The sequence below is a fragment of the Schistocerca nitens genome, chromosome 3 (assembly GCF_023898315.1).
Source record: "Schistocerca nitens isolate TAMUIC-IGC-003100 chromosome 3, iqSchNite1.1, whole genome shotgun sequence".
In the NCBI taxonomy this organism is placed as follows: Eukaryota; Metazoa; Arthropoda; class Insecta; order Orthoptera; family Acrididae; genus Schistocerca; species Schistocerca nitens.
In genome coordinates this window covers 928,918,725-928,944,188 of record NC_064616.1, presented here as the reverse complement: position 1 = coordinate 928,944,188, position 25,464 = coordinate 928,918,725, and the positions used below count along the sequence as shown (strand labels likewise).

The window sequence follows — 25,464 nt, the reverse complement described above, 5'->3', positions numbered from 1 at the left end:
CAAAATTTATTGCACAGGTCATGGTATTCTGTACAGCCTCCAATACACTGGTGCCTTCTTCCTTCTTCCCTGTTGGGATACTGTGTTGTGTTACTAGTGTAGCAGGCAAATGCCATTGTGGAGAGAAAAAAAAAGAAATAGATCAACAGTTCCTCCATCTGTATCCTGTCTGTCCCCTTTAAATGCTTCAGTTTTTAATGATATGCAGTCCTAGAAGTATCCTGTGCTCTTAAAGCCTACACCTCCTGTGCAGCAATCTTTCTCATTCAGGATCTCCAATGTAGCCAACAATGTCACCTTCAATAATTTAACCTTTGCAGCTCTAAAATTACCCCCATTGGTGGGTACTGCCTTTCCATTGTTCCTCTATTGCAAGTGTACACTACTACATCTCACCAGCTTCATCCAGTACCTCACTATCATTCAGCAGCTCCACTATACACAATATATTGCTTGATGAATCAGGTTCCACATTTATCCATAGTGAGACTTTGGTGCAGCTTAAAATACAATCATGTGAACTAAACCTTAATGTCACTATTTAAATTTTAACTGCCTTGTCCTGTAAACTAGATGATGCTCACAACAGATCAACATTGACAACAGATTCTCCTAGCTGGAATGTCTTCCCACTAAGCTCCACTAAACAGTGTCAAAAGTCAATTATGGCATGATGCTCATGCAGGAAGCGTAACATTAGGATCACGTTGTAGCCCTCACATACATGAGACACCACTGCCACACACTGACTAAGCTTGGTTGCCTCCAATGAAAAATTCATATTTTTTTATTTTTTATTATTATTTTATTTTTCTTAGTGATAAGTTTTCTGACTAGCCTGATGTGACCCACCACGAATTACTCTCCTGTGCCAGTCTCTTCATCTCAGGGTAGCACTTGCTACTTATGTCCTCAATTATTTGCTGAGTGTACTCCAACGTATGTCTTCCTCTACAGTTTTTACACTATACAGCTCCTTCTGCTGCCATGGAAGTTATTCTCTGATACATCTCCTACCACACTGTCCTGCTTTTTGTCAGTGCATTCCATATATTCCTTTCCCTGCTGATCCTGCAGAAAACCACCTCACTCTTTTTGTTATCATCCTACCTAATTTTCACAATTCTTTTGTAGTACCACATCTCAAAAACTTCAATTCTTTTCTTTCCTGTTCCTCCCACAGTCCATGTTTCACTATTTTAGTATTCTGTGCTCAAAATGAACATGCTCATAAATTTTGCTTCAAATTAAGGCCTGTGTTTTTCACTAATAGATTTCTCTTGGCCAGGGATGTCCTTTTTGCCAGTGCTAGTCTGTTTTTTATGTCCTTGCTCTGTCTGTCATGGGGTTAAGTTTCTCGCTGTTCTCATTTCTGCTACTTCTCATTTCTTTCACCTTTCTTCATCATTACTGACCCCAATGGTCATATATCACTATCCCCTACTCCACACAACTTGTAACATGTTGGGTTCCAACAACTCCTACTCTCTTGAGGCTGATACATGTATTTCAGTGTTGAAAAAAACTTTATATTATTTACCACCTATCATACCAACTGTGGCACATTCTGCCTCTGCATTCATTTTCAGTGAATTTATCTTTATTGGGAACTCCTTCCAGGAACTCTGGATTACCCCTTAAGTTTAACGATATTGTAGAATGTGGCTCAGACATCATGCTGTGAGTACTGGTAGAGTGTGGGGGGTGGGGGGAGGCATTGTTGGTACACTCCTCCTGCTGTTGACTGTGGTGATGTTGACTCCCCTGACATCACTTAGAAGAGTGCAGCTACATTTGATAGCATAAGTGGTGTGGATGATGGACCAGAGGGCCCAGTGGAAAGTCTACTGTCAGCAAATAATGCTTTATTCAAATTAAGCTAATGCTTTTTCAAGGCTCAGTGAGACTAAACACACCTTCCTCTGTTGACACTGGTTGCCATTGACATAAGAGTGGCAGCTTCTGCCCTGGTGAGAGGATACTGCATAGGCACTCTGTGTTGCTGACAGCAGGCCCATGGATGGCTGGTGGCCTCTGTACATGATGGCCACGAAGTCAGCAACGTCCAACTTCTCCTTCAGCATTGGCACCTGGAGCACCACACATATTCACCACTGTGGTGTGTGGGGATTACTTTACATGGGATTCAACCCACTGCCCTCAAGCAGGAGTCAGATGGTGGTTAGCGCTGGGTTGATAAGTCCTGCGGGGAATTCAGTACTGGTAGCAGCAGGCACGGATGGCAGGTTGGGAGTGCTGTGGCACTAAATCCCATGAGGAACTCATGGTGGCAGAGGCAGGTGCAGCCTAGTTGTGAACCCATGGCTGCTGCTAGCAATGCCCAGTCATCTGACTGTCTGATATGGCCCAGGTGTCATGGTAGTACTGCAGCACTCTGGCAAAAGGAAGTGACAGTGCCTCAAAATTCAGACATATTTATATTGAGCCAAGGCATATTTGCTTCACAAAATCTGGCACCAAGTCACATAGCCTGTATCAAGAGATTTTCCCCAGTGTGATGACATTGACCAGTCTTCTACTGTTAATATTACTGCACAGTGCAGCTTTTGACTGAGTGCGTCTAGCCTTGATTCACAATGCCTTTCCATGGTTGTTAATCTGACCCACATGTTGCCACACCATGGCCAGTAGCCCATGGCTTGTAATGTAATTCTTGATTGCAGATTTCTCACCATTTTTATTATTTTGCTAAAAGACTGGTTAGTGACACCACATACATATTTCCAAGCAACAACTCAAATGTCTTGCAGTAAGCAGACTCAACAAACTAGACAGACGGCTAAACAACAATTACATCAATGCTAGTACCAGAGAGGATAGTGATATTAGACACTGTGGTCCAGAACAAAATCAACATACTAACTCATGCCAAAGGTGTTCCATTGGCTTCAGGTCAGGACTTCGGGTAGTTTAGTCCAGTTCAGGAGTGTTATTGTTTACAATCCTTTGCCTCACCAACACTTCTGTATGACAGTGTGCACTGTCATGCTGATACAAATAGGCATCATCCCAAACCGTTGCTCTATGGTACGTAGCACACAAGTTCATAAAATGTGTTCATCTCCTTCCATATTTATTGTTAAGCACAATAATGGGACTGAACCTTAACCATGAGAAACACACTGATACTGTAATAGTGCCTCCTCCATAATTCCCAGTTGGCACTACACACCATGGCAGGTAACAATCTCCAGGCATTCACCTAACTCAAAGCTTTCCATCAGATTGCCAAAGGATATAACATGATTCATGACTCTAAATCACTCATTTCCATCACCCAGTGGTGGTGTTCATTATATCATGCCAAATGTTGCTTAGCACTGACTGCAGAAATACTCACATGTAACTTATGAAGAACAGTTCAACCACTATAAGCCATTCCTTTTAGCTATCTATGTGCAGTCATTGTGCTAGTATGACTGGTGGTAGTATTGTGGAACTAACATGTGATTATTTCCACCGATTTCATGTGACTTTTTACAACTGAAATGTGTTACCAGATCAGTGACACTTACAGATAGAGTGCAAGGATCCAGATGTGGAATGCTCCTGTGCCAAACCGATCAAATAACATAACAGACTTTTACCAAATATTAAAAAGTGATAAAGGTGCCGTTTAAACAATAACTGACAGTCTTTATACATTCGCTATTTACATAATGTTGGGGTTAAATCTGAGTGGATCTTTGGATATACACTCCTGGAAATGGAAAAAAGAACACATTGACACCGGTGTGTCAGACCCACCATACTTGCTCCGGACACTGCGAGAGGGCTGTACAAGCAATGATCACACGCACGGCACAGCGGACACACCAGGAACCGCGGTGTTGGCCGTCGAATGGCGCTAGTTGCGCAGCATTTGTGCACCACCGCCGTCAGTTTCAGCCAGTTTGCCATGGCATACGGAGCTCCATCGCAGTCTTTAACACTGGTAGCATGCCGCGACAGCGTGGACGTGAACCGTATGTGCAGTTGACGGACTTTGAGCGAGGGCGTATAGTGGGCATGCGGGAGGCCGGATGGACGTACCGCCGAATTGCTCAACACGTGGGGCGTGAGGTCTCCACAGTACATCGATGTTGTCGCCAGTGGTCGGCGGAAGGTGCACGTGCCCGTCGACCTGGGACCGGACCTCAGCGACGCACGGATGCACGCCAAGACCGAAGGATCCTATGCAGTGCCGTAGGGGACCGCACCGCCACTTCCCAGCAAATTAGGGACACTGTTGCTCCTGGGGTATCGGCGAGGACCATTCGCAACCGTCTCCATGAAGCTGGGCTACGGTCCTGCACACTGTTAGGCCGTCTTCCGCTCACGCCCCAACATCTTGCAGCCCGCCTCCAGTGGTGTCGCGACAGGCGTGAATGGAGGGATGAATGGCGACGTGTCGTCTTCAGCGATGAGAGTCGCTTCTGCCTTGGTGCCAATGATGGTCGTATGCGTGTTTGGCGCCGTGCAGGTGAGCGCCACAATCAGGACTGCATACGACCGAGGCACACAGGGCCAACACCCGGCATCATGGTGTGGGGAGCGATCTCCTACACTGGCCGTACACCACTGGTGATCGTCGAGGGGACACTGAATAGTGCACGGTACATCCAAACCGTCATCGAACCCATCGTTCTACCATTCCTAGACCGGCAAGGGAACTTGCTGTTCCAACAGGACAATGCACGTCCGCATGTATCCCGTGCCACCCAACGTGCTCTAGAAGGTGTAAGTCAACTACCCTGGCCAGCAAGATCTCCGGATCTGTCCCCCATTGAGCATGTTTGGGACTGGATGAAGCGTCGTCTCACGGGTCTGCACGTCCAGCACGAACGCTGGTCCAACTGAGGCGCCAGGTGGAAATGGCATGGCAAGCCGTTCCACAGGACTACATCCAGCATCTCTACGATCGTCTCCATGGGAGAATAGCAGCCTGCATTGCTGCAAAAGGTGGATATACACTGTACTAGTGCCGACATTGTGCATGCTCTGTTGCCTGTGTCTATGTGCCTGTGGTTCTGTCAGTGTGATCATGTGATGTATCTGACCCCAGGAATGTGTCAATAAAGTTTCCCCTTCCTGGGACAATGAATTCACGGTGTTCTTATTTCAATTTCCAGGAGTGTATTTATGGGATACTTGATGTTCGGTCTTGTAGGTCCAGTATACTGCAAAAAATTGTAGGCCTTTAGGTGTTTACAGGGAAGAGTAGCTCATTTAATTAAACAACTTGAATATGGCAAAAGGGCCATGAAAATTTGCAACATCCAAAAAAGATCGTTATACATTACTGACTTATTTGAATTTACTTGAATGTGTTTGATATATCACCCTAAATAATATTAAATTACAATAGTACATAACCATTATTCTAAGTTGCTTTAACTAAACCCAGCCAGGTTTTACTGCAACACTTAACAATTTAAATGCAACCAAGGTATCAAAGGAAAAAATCTCTGCTACTGGAACATCACAATCAAAACATGATCTGAAAATCAAATTTTTTGTTTAAAATCATTGCTTATATCAGCAAACTTTTAAAACAGGCAGAGTATATTGGTTCTGGCAAGTTGTTTGTGGCACTAGTCCCTGACAAGTAGTGTCTGATGGATACAAGTGCCTGTGGGATACAACATATTCAGGAACAGCAGTTGGTACAAAATCCACTGGTTCACAAAGGTTCGTTGCCAGCTTAATTTAGTACACACAAATAACAATTCAGAACTATACAACAAAAGAAACACATATAAATACACAAGCTGCCTCTACATCTACATCTACATCTACATCTACATGAGTACTCTGCAATTCACATTTAAGTGCTTGGCAGAGGGTTTGTCGAACCACAATCATACTATCTCCCTACCATTCCACTCCCGAACAGCGCGCAGGAAAAACGAACACCTAAACCTTTCTGTTCAAGCTCTGATTTCTCTTATTTTATTTTGATGATCATTCCTACCTATGTAGGTTGGGCTCAACAAAATATTTTCGCATTCGGAAGAGAAAGTTGGTGACTGAAATTTCGTAAATAGATCTCACCGCGACGAAAAGCGTCTTTGCTGTAATGACTTCCATCCCAATTCGCGTATCATATCTGCCACACTCTCTCCCCTACTACGTGATAATACAAAAAGAGCTGCCCTTTTTTGCACCCTTTCGATGTCTTCCGTCAATCCCACCTGGTAAGGATCCCACACCGCGCAGCAATATTCTAACAGAGGACAAACGAGTGTAGTGTAAGCTGTCTCTTTAGTGGACTTGTTGCATCTTCTAAGTGTCCTGTCAATGAAACGCAACCTTTGGCTCGCCTTCCCCACAATATTATCTATGTGGTCTTTCCAACTGAAGTTGTTCATAATTTTAACACCCAGGTACTTAGTTGAATTGACAGCCTTGAGAATTGTACCATTTATCGAGTAATCGAATCCCAAAGGAATTCTTTTGGAACTCATGTGGATCACCTCACACTTTTCGTTATTTAGCATCAACTGCCACCTGCCACACCATACAGAAATCTTTTCTAAATCGCTTTGCAACTGATACTGGTCTTCGGATGACCTTACTAGACGGTAAATTACAGCATCATCTGCGAACAACCTAAGAGAACTGCTCAGATTGTCACCCAGGTCATTTATATAGATCAGGAACAGCAGAGGTCCCAGGACGCTTCCCTGGGGAATACCTGATATCACTCCAGTTTTACTCAATGATTTGCCGTCTATTACTACGAACTGCGACCTTCCTGACAGGAAATCACGAATCCAGTCGCACAACTGAGACGATACCCCATAGGCCCGCAGCTTGATTAAAAGTCGCTTGTGAGGAACGGTGTCAAAAGCTTTCCGGAAATCTAGAAATACGGAATCAACTTGAGATCCCCTGTCGATAGCGGCCATTACTTCGGGCGAATAAAGAGCTAGCTGCGTTGCACAAGAACGATCATTTCTGAAACCATGCTGATTATGTATCAATAGATCGTTCCCTTCGAGGTGATTCATAAAGTTTGAATACAGTATATGCTCCAAAACCCTACTGCAAACCCACGTCAATGATATAGGTCTGTAGTTAGATGGATTACTCCTACTACCCTTCTTACACACTGGTGCGACCTGCGCCAGTTTCCAATCTGTAGGTACAGATCTATCGGTTGTATATGAGTGCTAAGTAGGGAGCTATTGTATCAGCGTAATCTGAAAGGAACCTAATCGGTATACAATCTGGACCTGAAGACTTGCCCGTATCAAGCGATTTGAGTTGCCCCGCAACCCATAAGGTATCTACTTCTAAGAAACTCATGCTAGCAGCTGTTCGTGTTTCAAATTCTGGAATATTCCATTCATCTTCCCTGGTGAAGGAATTTCGAGAAACTGTGTTCAATAACTCTGCTTTAGCGGCACAGTCGTCGGTAACAGTACCATCAGCATTGCGCAGCGAAGGTATTGACTGCGTCTTGCCGCTTGTGTACTTTACATATGACCAGAATTTCTTCGGATTTTCTACCAGATTTCGAGACAATGTTTCGTTGTGGAACCTATTAAAGGCATCTCGCATTGAAGTCCGTGCCAAATTTCGTGCGTCTGTAAATTTTAGCCAATCTTCGGAATTTCGCGTTCTTCTGAACTTCGCATGCTTTTTCCGTTGCCTCTGCAACAGAGTTCGGACCTGTTTTGTGTACCATGGGGGATCAGTTCCATCTCTTACCAATTTACGAGGTATGAATGTCTCAATTGCTGTTGCTACTATATCTTTGAATTTGAGCCACATCTCGTCTACATTTGCATAGTCAGTTCGGAAGGAATGGAGATTGTCTCTTAGGAAGGCTTCTAGTGACACTTTATCCGCTTTTTTAAATAAAATTATTTTGCGTTTGTTTCTGGTGGATTTGGAAGAAACGGTATTGAGCCTAGCTACAACGACCTTGTGATCACTAATCCCTGTATCAGTCATGATGCTCTCTATCAGCTCTGGATTGTTTGTGGCTAAGAGGTCAAGTGTGTTTTCGCAACCATTTACAATTTGCGTGAGTTCGTGGACTAACTGCTCGAAATAATTTTTGGAGAAAGCATTTAGGACAATCTCGGAAGATGTTTTCTGCCTACCACCAGTTTTGAACAAGTATTTTTGCCAACATATCGAGGGAAGGTTGAAGTCCCCACCAACTATAACCGTATGAGTGGGGTATTTATTTGTTACGAGACTCAAATTTTCTCTGAACTTTTCCACAACTATATCATTGGAGTCTGGGGGTCGGTAGAAGGAGCCAATTATTAACTTAGTTTGGCTGTTAAGTATAACCTCCACCCATACCAATTCGCACGGAGTATCTACTTCGACTTCACTACAAGATAAACCACTACTGACAGACACAAACACTCCACCACCAATTCTGCCTACTCTATCTTTCCTGAACACCGTCTGAGACTTCGTAAAAATTTCTGCAGAACTTATTTCAGGCTTTAGCCAGCTTTCTGTACCTATAACGGTTTCAGCTTCTGTGCTTTCTATTAGCGCTTGAAGCTCAGGGACTTTCCCAGCACAACTACAACAACTTACAACTACAATTCAGACTGTTCCTTGATCCAAGCACATCCTGTATTTGGCATGCACCTTTTGAGATTGCAGCCCACCCCGTACTTTCCCGAGGCCTTCTAACCTAAAAAACTGCCCAGTCCATGCCACACAGCCTACGCTACCCATGTGCCTCATGGCGAAGCAATTACTCATGTATCAACAGGTGCTTCCTTGTGACAATTTGTTGCAGATGAAATTGTAAGTACACTATGTGATCAAAATTATCTGGACACCTGGCTGAAAATGACTTACAAGTTCATGGTACCCTCCATCAGTAATGCTGGAATTCAATATGGTGTTGACCCACCCTTAGCCTTGATGACAGCTTCCACTCTTGCAGGCATACATTCAATCGGGTGCTGGAAGGTTTCTTGGGGAACGGCAGCCCATTCTTCATGGAGTGCTGCACAGGGGAGAGGTATCGATGTCGGTCGGTGAGGCCTTGTACAAAGTTGTTGTTCAAAAAGGTGTTCTGTAGGAATCAGGTCAGGACTCTGTGCAGGCCAGTCCATTACAGGGATGTTATTGATGTTCAACCATTCTGTCACAGGCTGTGCATTATGAACAGGTGCTCAATCATGTTGAAAGATGCAATCACAATCCCCAAATTGCTCTTCAACAGTGGGAAGCAAGAAGGTGCTTAAAACATCAATGTAGGCCTGTGCTGTGATAGTGCCATGCAAAAAACAAGGGTTGCAAGCCTCCTCTGTGAAAAACATGACCACACCATAACACTACCGCCTCCGAATTTTACTGTTGGCACTACACACGCTGGCAGATGATGTTCACAGAGCATTCGCCATACCCACACCTTGCCACCAGATTGCCACATTGTGTACCATGATTTGTCACTCCACACAATGGTTTTCCACTTTCAATCGCCCAATGTTTATGCTCCTTACACCAACTGAGGCATTGTTTGGCACTTAGCAGCAAGATGTGTGGCTTATGACCAGCCGCTCAATCATGAAATCCAAGTTTTCTCACCTCCCGCCTAACTGTCATAGTACTTGCAGTGGATCATGATGCAGTTTGGATTTCCTGTGTGATGGTCTGGATAGATGTCTGCCTATTACACACTACGGCCCTCTTCAACTGTCAGCAGTCTCTGTCAGTCAACAGATGAGGTCGGCCAGTACACTTTTGTGCTGTACGAGTCCCTTCAGTTCAGTATATTAGTTGATTAATAAGCTTCCACAGAGAGTTGCTGTTATGCTGGTGCACAGTCAGTGAGTTTCATTTAAGCTCAGCACAATGAAGCTAAGCTTAAAACAGTTAGAAATGGAAGTTCACTATTTATGTGAACAGACTGAGAGGATGAAGTCAGCCACCACAATCCACAGCAACAACATACTTGCTCCTCCACACATGACCTCCAGGCCAGCAACAACATGCCATGTCCTCCTGTGTAAACACATATCCATTTCTCACCAGCTTCAGACTGCTAGCCTTGCTGTCTTTCCATACCCATCTATGTCAATGTGGGTATGCAGCATTCACATGGCCATGACTGCTCTTAGACTTCTTTCCAGTTATCCTCCAAGAGTCCACTCTTGCCTCTTTCACGCTTGCACACCAACTTAAAATCATCTCTTGCCATGGTGCATGTCCTATTACTACACTAGCAGGAAGTGCATTTGCTGCAATATTGGTGTTTGGTGACATCATATCGATATGAATGTCTCAACAACCATACTCTTCAATGCTTGACAATCCCTGTCCATCAGTACATGAGGACTACCTGTTATTGGTTTAGTTGCAGATGTTCCATCACATTTCCACTTCATAATCACATAACCAACACACAACTTTGGTAGCTTTTAAAGGCTTAATGAAAAACTACTTCAGCTGCTGTTGAGAATTTTACTGAGTCCACTATTGGTTTTGGCCTTTATATTTGGCCATTTTCAAGTGATTTTGAAAACTACCTCAAATGTGACAGATATAAAAACTTTGTATATAATAGAAGATGAAAAAAGGCTTAAATATGTATAACTTAAGTATAAAACCTACATTACGCTGTAGACTAATAATGTCCAATGTTACACGTCCAATGATATCATGGGAAACATGGGTGTGTCAAGGTAATAAAGATTTTATAATTCATTACATTATAAGTATTCTTTAGGGTTTAGAGGATTTATGTCCCGATATATTAAAAACTTCTATATTGCACATTTTACAAATAAAAGACTAAAAATAGATTTTTTTGGTTTAATAAAAGTGTAAAATGGTTGCACTGGATGGGGCATCCAAATCAGGTGTAGAATTAAGTCTTCTAGCATCCAAAAGAGGCTGTTAGGGTAGATTGGTCACATCATGGACTGCTTTCAGAGCACATTTACAAGCTTCTACATATGGTTATAATTTGCGGATTACCTTTAAAGGAATTTATCAATAATGTGGTGGCAGATGTCCAAGAAGCTGGTGCTTTTAAGTGTACATTGCTCAAAGACTGCATTTTTTTGCCTTCATTCTGGAAGCCTTGTGTTATGTTAATGTCATGTATTAAATCACCTAAGAGTGAAGGTTGAGATTCATGTGCAATGTGTAAAATATGTTTCTAGAAAGGTTCCTTACCCTGCATGAGACATGACCATAGAAAGCAAGCAATGCAATTTATTTTTTATGTAGCTACTCAATCTGTGTCAGATGAATTCCTTTAAGACATTGTGAAACTAAAACTTTCACCAATGATCATACTGTTAGAGACAATATTTTGGGCTGTGTTTCATAACCAGTTAAGTTCCTTTTCTATTTTATTAAATGTAGTGGCAGTGTAAGGAGCCTGTTTATTGAAGAATGGAAGAAGACCTTTTCATACTGAGCAGGGTGGAATGATTCAGGAAGAAAAATGACTTTGAAAGATGTAACAATATTGTGAAAAGGAAACTTGCTACTCACCATTTAGAAGAGATGCTGAGTCACAGATAGGCACAACAAAAAGACTGTCACAAAAATAGCTTTTGGCCAGTAAGCTCTCCATCAAAATGAGACAATAAACACACACTCATGCAAATGCAACACACACACAAATGACTGCTGTCAGGCAACTCAGGCCACACTCAGACTTGAAACATGAAAAAGACAAGTCATACAGTGCACAATATCGAACACAACCTTGTAATCCTTCATACAAAGAATTAGAAGTTTACACACACCTAAAAGATCCAAACAAAAGTTGCTCAATGAGCAATGCACACTTAAAAGCACTTGTTTGTTGGACATCTTCCACCTGCCTGGATGTTTATGAATTCCTTTAAAGTTAATTCACAAATTCATAGCTGTATCTACAAGTTTATAAACGTGTTCTGTAAGTACTCCATGATGCATCCAAACTATGCTAATGACCTCTAAAGTTCTCTATGGTCCAACTTTTGTGTACAACAGTATGAAATTCTACACTGGATTTGGATGCACCATCCACTGCAACTATCTTAAACTTTTTATTTTACACTTTTTTTTAAACCAAAAAAGCTATTTTTAGTCTTTCATTTGTAAAACGTGCAATATTGATTTTTTGAATATACCCAAAACATAAATCCTCTTAACCCCAAAGGATACTTATAATGTAATTAATTTCACAATCCTTATAATCTCGGCACACCCACATTCGTCATTATACGATTGGGCATGTAACATTGGATGTTACTTTTCTACAGCATAATGTAAGTTTTATACTTATATTAGTCATAGGTAAACTCTGTTTTCTCAATTTCTTTTTTTTTTTTTTTTTACATCCATCGCATTAAAGCAGTTTTCAGAACCACTTGTAATTGGCCCAATACAAAGGCTGAAATCAGTAGTGGACTCAATAAAGTTTTCACTAGCAACAGGAGCGGTTTGTCATTAACTCAACAAACAGTTGTGGAATCAGAACATGGGGATACTGATAACAGCATTACTAGATTGAAATGTCCCTGATGGATTTGTTACTCAGGTGACATCCAATTACTAGTTCACTGTCAAAGTCTTTGGGCTTTCCTGACTGACTCATTCTGCTGTTACTGCTTTTCTACTGACAACACAATACTCCATGTCTCATTTACATGGAGGGGTCCACATCTCATGACATCTAGTGGTCAACTCCATATTAAATTAGGATTTCTGGGTACTTTTAATTAGGTAATGTAATGCACACTCAATGTAATAAACATTGTAGAGCTAGTCAGCAGATCTGGTCAACTGGCTAGCATCAGCAGATTTCAAGTAGTGCTCTCTCTCAGGTTATAACTGGTACAATGGTAAGAGCTGATAAACAATCAAACACCAGCCTGAGCAGAGGAAGTGGGCAGTCATTTGACCAGAGTATATTTAATTAGTTGATGCAATTAACTAGTGAGTAAATCAGAGCTTCCAACTAGTATGCTTCTTCATGGTATCTATATGGTGTTGCCATAGAAGGCGATGAGGAAATGGCTGAAGCAGTTTCTGGACAACTATTTTACCCTATAATTTCATTTAAAATTAGAAAATAAATAATGTTTAGACACGTGAAAACAAAATTTAGATATGTGGCAGTTTTTTGAAGGAGTGGAGTGTGAAAAACAAGTGATTTGTAACTTACATAGCAGTCATGTGCTGCAGGTAGAGGAACATCTAATCTCCAAAATCCTATATAATCATTTATAACAATGCCATAAAAATAATGGAATGATAAGAGGCAACAGCTATGAATGGTTTGAAGGAAAAAATTTCTGAAGATAATCACATGCAGATCTATCATATATATATAATTAGTTGTGTTACGTGAATTGGTTTCATGTATTACTTGGTCACTAAATGATTGGTGAGAGGTTTGGAACAGTTTCCATGTGTGCTGTCTTTAATAATGATTTCATCAAAGGTTGTCATTGTGGACACTGTGCTGCTGACCCTGATTGAACAGCTTAGTTTGGCAGTGACCACTTCATCAGCTTACATCAACAGACAGGGCACCATTCCACTGCTCCAGTCATCAACTTTTCCTCTATATGATGATTCAGCTGAGTATTGGGAAGCTTACAAAAAGAAACTCAGACAGCTGGCTTTTTGCATGACAAACTTTAATTTGTGCAAGGCTTTCTTCTTCTCATGGATTACACCTAAAATGTATAAGTGCTGTGTCAGTTTGCTGCTTTACAAGAACTGGCAGCTATTACTTTCAATCACGTGTGCTTTTTTTGTTGAACTACCGTGACAAACAAATGCATGTCATAGTGGCACAAGTTGAAGTCTACCGATGCTGCAAGAAACCAAAAGAGTCATACAGGGCCAGGGCAGCCAAAATCCATGGCCTTAGCCATACATGTCAATTAATACTGATACCCATAATGACTCTTATGCGGACCCTATGGTGCATGACACAATTATCTGTTACCTCCTGACAAGAAAATGTTCCAGAAGGCTTTACTCTGTGAAAATCCCCCTTGGCAGAAGTTTTGCAAATAGCACAATCTTTGGAAATTTCTTGGGCAGCAGGTGACCAAATTGCAGTTTGGGGTAGTGTGGCAGCAGTGTTACAAAGTGTGCCCACTAGGATGACAGATAACTTGTTTGAAGAAGCAGCAGTGGCAATGGTAAACATGCAGGCTCCCCACTGAGCAGACCAAGGCCAGCCCCAGCAGCCATGACATCAGTGTTATCCATTGACATCTTGTCCTTTCTGTTTTGTCCCGCATGAATATTTGGCATGCCTTAAGCACCAAGCTATTTGTAATGCTTGCCAGAGGAAAGGCCATATCACCTCCAAGTGTCCTTCACCGAAGGTTGCTCAGGATATGGACATGGACGTAAACTGTGAGACTCTACTGCTTGTGACTTCTCCCAAGTTGTTTATCAAGTTAAGTGTTTTTGCCAGGTGCTCCAGCTATAGGTTGACATAGGTGCTGCAATGACGTTATCGAATTATTGAACCTATGTGAGATTAGGCTCACTGCCATTGACACTGGTCATGCGGAAGCTGATCAGCTATAACAAACAGAACATTGTGCTGTTGGGACAAATTACAGTATCTGTCTCTTATGAGTGAATGGTTCGTTCCATTACAATTTTGGTGGTTTGTAGGTGCCAGTGTTGAGAACTTGTTTGGGATGGATGCATTTCAGGCATTTGGATTTTCTATCACCGACACAGTTCACTTTGGATCTGATCAGCTACCGTACTCTCAATTGGAAACACTGTGTGAGGAGTTTCTGGACTTATTTTTGAGAGGTATAGCATGAGCTACAAATTTTTCTGCTCATATTTCTTTGAAATCAATGACTCAACCTCATTTTTGTCATGCGCATCATAATCCTGTTGCCCTCAAAGATCACGCCAAAGCAGATTTGGACAAACAAGTCTCAAGGGATGATGAAACCTGTTATGGCTAATGAATGGTTGTTTGGTTGTAGTTCAGAAGATGTCAGGGAAATTTCACCTCTGTGGTGACTTCAATACTACTGTCAATGCACAGTTGATCATGAATACATATACTCTTCCACACCAGGAGGAACCTTTGATGAAAATATTGGGTGAGCAGTAATTTTCCAAAATTGGTTTGTCTGAAGTATATCTGCAGGTCACTGTGGACAAAGAGTCTCTGATAGCTCTAGTTCTGAATACTCCTTTTGGTCTCTATCAATATTTGCCCCTGTTTTTGGTGTGGCTAGTGCCTCTGCTGTTTTCCAATGATTTTTAGAGCAATTGACTATGCCTGTACCAGGCTGTATTAATTATGTGGATAATATTGTTGTCATCGGCTTCTCCAGATTCGATCGCTTGAAAAATTTACAAATTTGCTCAATTTGTTTTCTGTCTTACAGTCCACAGGCTTACAGTGTAATCTCACAAAATCTCAATTTTTTTCAACCTTCTATTATTTATTTTGGGATTTGAGGTCTTTTGAGATGGGGTTCACCCTCTGCCAGACCACATCTCCACTGTTATGTCTATGCCTCATCCCTCATCCACAAAGTAGATTCAGGCCTTTCTAGGGAAGATAGCCTAATGTCATAAATTCCTTCTTGGGGTGGCAACATTGGCCCACCCATATCATACTTTGTTATGCAAGAATGTACCTTTTTGCTGGAGCCTGTATTGTGAATGTGCTTTTCAATTCTTGAAATACAAACTACTCTTGGCCTCTTGTTTAGCTATGTTCTCTCTGGATGAGCATACAGTTTTGGTGACTGAAGCCTCACAGTATGGCCTTGGCATGGCCCTTGCACACCGATATGTCAACAGCTCTGAACAACCTGTTGCTTTGACCTCCAAATCTCTCACTCCTGCAAAGCAGCATTACTCTCAGGTGGAAAAAGAAGCTCTTGCCATAATCTATGTTCTCTGGAAATTTCATGTTTATTTGTATGGCTCCAAGCTTCACATTATTACTGACCATGAACCCTTTGTTTCCTTGTTTAACCCCCCTACTTCCTTGGTTCACAAGGTAGCACACTGCCTACAATTCTGGATGCTTTTCTTGTCTCACTACAATTACAAAATCCATTTTCGATCTACATCAAAACATGTCAATTCGGACACCTTGTCCCATCTCCCTGCAGGTCCTGATACCCACTTTCATCATGAAAAATAGCTTTGTGTCCATCTTGATACTGAAATGCAGGCTGCAGTCAAGAGTTTCCAAACTATGAGCTCGCACATAGCAGCTGCTATTGCTGCTGACCCGGTTCTGTGTCGAATGGTTCATTTTGTTCAACAGGGCTGGCCAGATGAAATCCTGGGTCAGGCTTCAGATCCCCTGCATAACTACTTTTTGTTATGGTATCAGCTCTCAGTGTGTGACAGTGTTTTGCTGTTGCCCATGGGAAATATCTCTCCCAGAGTAGTCATTGCCACTACATTACCACATGATGTTCTACTCCTTCTCCACCAGGGCCATTGTGCAGTTTTGTGCACTGAACTGTTAGCTAGGAGGCATGTTTTTTGGCTTGGGATTCATAGCAAAATTGTCCACTTAGTCGCACTTTGTGAGCAGTGTGCCTGACAACAGGTTGCTCCCAAGGCATCCCTGTTCCCTTGGCCAACTCCCTGCCAGCCATAGGAATACATTCATGTGGATTTTGATGGTCCCTTCTTTAATTCCTATTGGCTCTTGGTTGTGGATGCATTTTCCTGGTTTCCTTACATTCTCTGGTGTGTATCAATGTTGGCTGAAATCAAAATTCATACACTTTTTAGGGTTTTTCTATTGAGTGGTTGCCTGGTACCTTAGTTTCTGATAATTAGTCACAGTTCGTTTATCACTCTTTTAAATTGTTTAGTTCCCACCACAGAATTCATCGTGTTACAACTCCACCATTCCACCCTCAATAAAATGGTGAGGCAGAATGACTAGTGCATATGTTCAAGTCCCAAATGAAAAATTTTGTTGTGGATTCTTTGAGAGACAACACTCCTCCATTTTCTGAGCACCTATTGCTTCATCCTATGGGGAAGTGGAGCCCAGCTGAGGTGCATCATTGCTGGCAGCTACACAAGCTCCTCCATACCTTCTGCAGCCTGCACCACTCCTGCTGTGGTCAGGTTTGTCTGGCCATTTCATGCCGGGATCACGAGTGTGTGGGCAAGGTTTTGGTCACCGGCCCAAGTAGATACCAGCCACTGTTGTCCACTGCTGGGAACACCATCTTTGGGATGTCAACAAGACCGATGGGCTGCTGGTATGCAACTTTGATCAGTTGCATCCCTACTTCCTACTGGAAGCTACTGGTTTGCAGATTTGGGCCCTGTCACTGCACACTACCCTGTCACCCTCTGCCTCAAGCCCATCGTCATCTGTTGTGAAGCATCCCCATCACTTTGGCTGCCTCCTCCATGTGCGGCACCCTGGAGTGCTAGCTTCCTGGTGCTGTGTGCCACTCCATCTCTGACCTCAGTGTGTTGCCACAGCCTGCTGTTCCAGTCAGGTGCCCTCCACTGGCCCATCACCTTCATCGTCTCAGCTATTATTGCCAGTGGGTCCAGCCCCATCTCCTCCTCACTGGGAGCTGCCTGCTGATGACAACAGAGAGATGGTGATGGCACCCTCCTCTCCAGTGCTGTCATAGGGTGCTGCATAGGTCCTCCATCTTTGGGTGTGCTCGCATCCCCACACACTCTGGTCCTATGCTCTAGTGTCTGCTTGGCACATCATCCAGTCCCCTCTGTAGCAATTGGCTGCCGCCACTCCAGATGTGATGGATGTCTCTCTCACCAGGCCATCAGTGTCTCATCTGTCACCTGAGCACCCACGTTGCACGAGAGACAGGTGTGCAGTATCCTGCTACTAGTGCACTTGTGTGTGAGTGTGCCAAGTGTGGTGTCACCGCATGTGTGTGCTTGAGTTGGCTGCCAACAATATCAGCACAGGCCAGCTGCTGGAGGTTGCCTGTGGGAGGTACACATGCAACAAAGTCTCTGCTGTGCCATCTGCCAGTGACACACTCACATATACATGCATGGAGCAGCACTGAATAACTCTCTCTATGTTCATCCAGATGTACTGCTTACATCTGTTGCTCTGGGTCTCATTATGTGTGGATTCAGAGGTCTATGAATAAAGCCATATTTGTGTTATTTGGATTGGTTTTGTGTATTACTTGGTTACTACAAAGATATGCATTGAAAACAGATGCAGAACACAACACAGAACGGGCTAAAGTAACTAGCAAACCCATTTCACAGTGCTGTTCAGATAATAAGCTGGTGGGTGGCTGAGCTTGTGAAAAGATCAGTCTGTGTTTTTTTCCCTCTGCAGTGCACAGTCAGCCTGAGAATTCATTAGGTCAGATGGGCTAACAATTGCGAGGTTCGACAGGAGTAGAATGATTGGTTGGATACACCACAGAATAAGACTATACAGAGAATTAAATAAAAACAAAATGCGAAAAGATTAGAGTATGGGTAAGATCTTTTATGTCTCAGTCTTATGAGATAAATATTTGGAATAATTATTTTGTTCTCACCAATAGCAAGGGCAGATTCTGTAGCAGGCATTGCAGCTCCTGCAGCTACTGCTGATGCTGCAATAAAGAGTGGATATACAGAAACTATAAATGGCAGCACTCCTCGGCATATGTTTGCCAGACTTGTGCTGAAAATGTATTGCTTTCTCCTACCAAACCTATAAAAAGAAATACACTTTGTGAACATGTAACTGCATGACCAAGTTTATACTGAAGTAACAATGTTTTGCCAAAATATAAGACTTTGCTTTAAATAAAAAAATAAGAGCCTGGTTTATTTAAATATATGGAAAAAATACTTGGATCGCCAGCTGATATGATCTCTCTATAACATTGTCACTTGAAGAGTAAACATCTTCTACAAACACTACAACATTAAGAATCAGTTTAACCAAATGAATATTCCAGTAGTAGTAGTAGTAATAGTGATGTTTTCAACATCAAATAATCTTGTATAGCCACTAAAATATTACCATTTTAAGACCAATATAGATTATTCATTTCATTTCTGTACTGAATTAAATTTTCATTACATTGGCATCTGTGTTATACGTACAGAGTTGACTAGCCACAACTTTTGCTTCTCTGACAGCATATTTAAAATCACACCACATTCTCTAATTTAGGAAATCTGTTTTAAAAAATTACCATTTGCTTAAACTGCTGGCTGCATGATGTTAAAGGATGCCCACTGCATATTATCGTCAATGTTCATTTCGTCATGCAAATTATCATAACATATTAGACCAAATGACATTAAAAATTGAAAACATGCCCTTTAAGATAACTTCTTGACAATTTCATCATGATAATCAACAGTTACACTCACAGTACTTGTATCATAAACGTAACATGAGATTCAAAATTGTATGTACCATGTATTTGGCTGATCTAAATTATGGCATATCTACAGAAAACCAATACACATTGAAATGCCGGTTATAATTTGTCACCAACTGTGAAAACTGAGGGTACTGTTTAAGGGGATACGGAATCGGATTTTGGGTTAAAAAGTCGAATTTTTTTTATTGGCGTATTATATTCTGCCATGTTTCCTCTTTAAAATGACGTATCATACATAGCTCTACTACAATTATAACTATTTTATTTTTATATATTTGTGAGATCGGGTATTGCGCTTTAGTTATACACGTCTCTCGTGGCTGACCATGAACTTTTTGGCTGTACCTTTAAAGTGACATGAATTCAAATATCCCGGTTTCCAGCGACTATTTATACACTAGTTGCCCGAAAATGTTTCTCTCTGGTTTCCTCAAGTTACTCTTTGACTTTGTGGCGGGACTGTTTTGTAAACAGTGTGATATAAGAAAGTAGTTGTTGTTGAGTTATTTCGTATTTAGTGCTTCATTTTTCGCAGTGAAAATGCCTAGAGCTAAAGCAAAAGTATTTAAAAAGCGTGTGAACTGGCAAAAGAAAAGAAATAATGATTCATTAGCAAAGCAAAGCAGTTCATCATCATCACTGTTGGAAAATGTGAATCCACTTATTACTGATTTGCCGAACGAACTTACACCAAATGAAAACAGTGCTTCTCATAAAAAACTAAGAGATTTGGAAGAGAAATATAATTTACTTGATAGAGGGAATGAAGTTTTTGAACTCATTGATACGAATATATTGTGTGAAGCTCTTGAAAACAGTTTGTGCTGCAAAAAATGTCATGGAAACGTTTCTCTGAAAGTAGAATCCCATGTTGGCCTGGCTGCCCAGTTCAATTTAATATGCAGTGTTTGTAAATACAGCTGTAAGTTTCCAAGTTCGGTTTCAGTAACTGTAAATAATGGATACAAGAAAACTGAACTTTATAGTGTAAATATTAGGTTAGTTTATGGATTGCGAGCAATTGGTAAGGGCAAAGCAGCTGGTGATATGCTATGTGGTGTTCTAAATCTTCCAAGTGCACCTTCAAAGTTTGAAGCTTACAATTATGTACTAGGATCTGCAGTTGAAGATGTAGCAAAGAAGTCAATGCAGGTTGCTGTGGAAGAAGCAGTGGAAGAAAATGACGGCAGTCGTGACCTCACAGTGGCGTTTGATGGCACGTGGCAGAAAAGGGGCCACACCTCCAACAATGGTGTTGTAACAGCAACTAGTGTTGATACTGGCAAGGTTATTGATGTTGCAATAATGTCTAAATACTGTAGGTGCACAGGCAGGCTGAAAAATGAACACAGTGATGACTGTATTGCTAATTATTATGGTAGTAGTGGTGGCATGGAGGTTGCTGGGGTGAAGAAAATTTTTCATCGCTCTTCACAGTGGTATAATGTTCGCTATGTCAAATATCTGGGAGATGGTGACTCTAAAGCATTCAAAGAAGTTTTGGAAAGCAAACCATATGGGAACAGTGTAAATATAAGCAAACTTGAATGTATAGGACATGTGCAGAAGAGAATGGGTGCCAGGCTGAGAAGGTTAAAATCAGTTATGAAAGGGAAAAAACTAGATGATGGGAAAACCTTGGATGGCAGAGGAAGATTGACTGATTCCATAATAGACCACATTCAGAACTGCTATGGCCTTGCAATCAGGCAAAATACAGGCAATCTTGAAGAAATGAGGAGAGCTATATGGGCTTTATATTTCCACACCGCATCCACGGATGAGCATCCACAACATGGTTTGTGCCCCAAAGGTGAAAACAGCTGGTGTAAATACAATAGGGGACTAACAACAGGAGAGAAATACATTCACCACCACAGTCTACCATCAGCCATCATGGCAGAAATAAAGCCCATTTTCAGAGATCTGGCTGACAGAAGTCTTCTGATGAAATGTCTTCACGGAAAAACGCAGAACCCCAACGAGTGCTTGAATAGTGTGATATGGCATCGTCTCCCAAAAACAGTGTTTGTCGGAATTAATACACTACATTTTGGTGTGTATGATGCTGTGGCAACCTTCAATCTTGGAAATATAACTAAATGCCAGGTCCTTCAAAAGTTGGGTATGTGTGTTGGTTCCCGTACGGTACGTGCTATGTTCTTTTTAGATCAGCACAGACTAAGGCATGCTGATAATATAATCAAGACATTAGTGAAAAAAGCAAGACAGGTGCAGAGGGGTGCCAAAAGAAGACTTGAAGATGATTATGAAGACTGTGAAGGGGGTATTAGCTACGGATCAGGAATGTTTTAATCTTCTTTCTCCGTTTCCCGTAAGTTTACTTTTTACTTCATCTAGGAACATTATCTCAGGTACTGGTCAACCTAGAAGTCTGAAATTTTTATGACGTAGTGACATAGGTCCCTATTACATACTGAAACAACGATTTTTTAATTACTTGATTTACAAAAGACTTAGGGGTGATAGTCTAGTAAAAAGCGATGGAAAAAATTTACTTAAAAATAAATGTACAATATCTCTGTAAGAAAATACTTTGACAATAAACTGTTGTTTCAGTATTGTTGTAACATATGAATGCACATACAGTAAAATTTTTACCTCTCTGTCTCCAGTAGTTTGTGAGAAAATGTTCCCTATAGTAGGCATATATTAACATTGCGGGGATAGGTGATTCCGTATCCCCTTAATACGATCCTTCCTATTATTTAAACATTACATGAAACAGTTACTAATTCTACATTCAGAACTATACAATTGCAGTTCTTGCAAAATAATGCCAATTTTAATGCAGCCAAATTCTATAAACAGATCTTAAACAGGGTGATTTGGTCATATTTTTACATTTAAATATTTTGGAACATGTTCATTGAAGAGGACCTTCTGGAATTTCAAACTATGATGAACTTGTAATCTTAACTTTGTTATGCTAAGTTGAAAATTATATCAACAAAAACTGATAATTAGTATATTACATTTACCAACATTTTAGTCTCTTTATTTCAAATTTATAAACACATTGTCAATAGTTGTCTCAGTAATTTTGCTGAGAATATAGCTCTGGTACACAAATTAAAAGTAGAAATTACTATTTATCTATGACTACACTAGTTAGTATAAAAAATAGTGTTAAAATTTTTGCAGAACAGAATTCTGTTGTTGCCTTTACAGAGTTCTACAAAGACTATTTTAATATGTACAATAAATGTTTAGATATATACTTTAGTCTTTTGAAGGAGTAATGATGACACATGTTTCAGGCTGATCTATAATATTAAAAGGACCATTCAGCACAGAGCATCGAGTGACATTATTACTGAGTGCACTATCCGAAAATTACCTTGAGCAATTAAACAGAGAACCGACTCATGGAGATAAGGTCTTGGATCTACTGATAACAAACAGACCCGAACTTTTCGACTCTGTAAGTGCAGAACAGGGAATCAGTGATCATAAGGCCGTTGCAGCATCCCTGAATATGGAAGTAAATAGGAATATAAGAAAAGGAAGGAAGGTTTATCTGTTTAGCAAGAGTAATAGAAGGCAGATTTCAGACTACCTAACAGATCAAAATGAAAATTTCTGTTCCGACACTGACAATGTTGAGTGTTTATGGAAAAAGTTCAAGGCAATCATAAAATGCATTTTAGACAGGTACGAGCCAAGTAAAACTGTGAGGAGCAGGAAAAACCCACTATGGTTCAACAACAAAGTTAGGAAACTATTGCGAAAGCAAAGAGAGCTTCGCTGCAAGTTTAAACTCAGCCAAAACCTCTCTGACAAACAGAAGCTAAATGATGTCAAAGTTTGAATAAGGAGGGCTATGCGTGAAGCGTTCAGTGAATTCGAAAGTAAAATTCTATGTACCGACTTGACAGAAAATCCTAGGAAGTTCTGGTCTTACGTTAAATCAGTAAGTGGCTCGAAACAGCATATCCAGACACTCCGGAATGATGATGGCATTGAAACAGAGGATGGCACGTGTGAAGCTGAAATACTAAACACCTTTTTCCAAAGCTGTTTTACAGAGGAAGACCACAATGCAGTTCCTTCTCTAAATCCTCGCACAAACGAAAAAATGGCTGACATCGAAATAAGTGTCCAAGGAATAGAAAAGCAACTGGAATCACTCAACAGAGAAAGTCCACTGGACCTGACGGGATACCAATTCAATTCTACACAGAGTATGCGAAAGAACTTGTCCCCCTTCTAACAGCCGTGTACCGCAAGTCTCTAGAGGAACGGAAGGTTCCAAATGATTGGAAAAGAGCACAGGTAGTCCCAGTTTTCCAGAAAGGTCGTCGAGCAGATGCGCGAAACTATAGACCTATATCTCTGATGTCGATCTGTTGTAGAATTTTAGAACATGTTTTTTGCTCGCGTATCATGTCATTTCTGGAAACCCAGAATCTACTCTGTAGGAATCAACATGGATTCCATAAACTCGCTTTATTTGTTCATGAGACCAAGAAAATATTAGATACAGGCTCCCAGGTAGATGCTATTTTCCTTGACATCTGGAAGGCATTTGATACAGTTCCGCACTGTTGCCTGATAAACAAAGTAAGAGCCTACAGAATATCAGACCAGCTGTGTGGCTGGATTGAAGAGTTTTTAGCAAACAGAACACAGCATGTTGTTCTCAATGGAGAGACGTCTACAGACGTTAAAGTAACCCTTGGCATGCCACAGGGGAGTGTTATGGGACCATTGCTTTTCACAATATATACAAATGACCTAGTAGATAGTGTCGGAAGTTCCATGCTGCTTTTCGCGGATAATGCTGTAGTATACAGAGAAGTTGCAGCATTAGAAAATTGCAGCGAAATGCAGGAAGATCTGCAGCGGATAGTCACTTGGTGCAGGGAGTAGCAACTAACCCTTAACATAGACAAATGTAATGTATTGTGAATACATAGAAAGAAGGATCCTTTATTGTATGATTATATGATAGCGGAACAAACACTGGCAGCAGTTACTTCTGTAAAATATCTGGGAGTATGTGTGCGAAACAATTTGAAGTGGAATGATCATATAAAATTAACTGTTGGTAAGGCGGGTACCAGGTTGAGATTCATTGGGGGAGTCCTTAGAAAACGTAGTCCATCAACAAAGGAGGTGGCTTACAAAACACTCGTTCGACCTATACTTGAGTATTGCTCATCAGTGTGGGATCCGTACCAGATCGGGTTGACGGAGGAGGTAGAGAAGGTCCAAAGAAGAGTGGTGCGTTTCATCACATGATTATTTGGTATGCATGATAGCGTTACGGAGATGTTTAGCAAACTCAAGTGGCAGACTCTGCAAGAAAGGCGCTCTGCATCGCAGTGTAGCTTGCTGTCCAGGTTTCGAGAGGGTGCATTTCTGGATGAGGTATCGAATATATTGCTTCCCCCTACTTATACCTCCAAAGGAGATCACGAATGTAAAATTAGAGAGATTCGAGCGCGCACGGAGGTTTTCCGGCAGTCGTTCTTCCCGCAAACTATACGCGACTGGAACAGGAAAGGGAGGTAATGACAGTGGCACATAAATTGCCCTCCGCTACACACCGTTGGGTGGCTTGCGGAGTACAAATGTAGATGTAGATGTAGAACATAAACACAGCATGATAGTTATACAGGGTGATTCCACTGCCATTACCAATTTCAGTTTATGAAACCCACAATGTTATATCTGGTGATCAAATCCCACGTGGAATATTTTCATATTCTCTCAATTGCTACACACAAATTATCTGACCTATAGAAGGAATGAACAGGATCTTCTCGTAGGAAATTTAATGTAGTTAAATTTTGTACTGGGATACATTTTCTCTGGGCCATGATTTTTGAATTATTCAAGAAAAATGTAGACAAGTTACCCTCAAATGCACCTCCATCACTACACTCATCCCTCACTAGTCAGGATTTCTATTATATTATTTGTGGCACACCCTTCTATCACTGTACAAAAATATCTGACTGCATTATCTGTTCCCAGTATTTGATAATTTTTGGTCTCTATTGATGGGCAATTATGCCACTAACATAGTCAACTACTCCATTAAAATTCTTGATTTAAACAGGCCCTTGAGGATAATGAAAGA

General features: G+C 41.3%; 1 protein-coding gene across 1 annotated transcript in view; it reads right to left on the bottom strand.

Moving 5' to 3' along the window:
• LOC126249494 (solute carrier family 22 member 7-like) overlaps positions 1 to 25,464 on the bottom strand; it is a 136,323-nt gene that overhangs the window by 87,253 nt on the left and 23,606 nt on the right. The window contains exon 3 of the mRNA XM_049951146.1: positions 18,513 to 18,670. Within this exon, the coding sequence (XP_049807103.1) occupies positions 18,513 to 18,670 (158 nt within the window). The remainder of the gene's footprint in view (positions 1 to 18,512; positions 18,671 to 25,464) is intronic.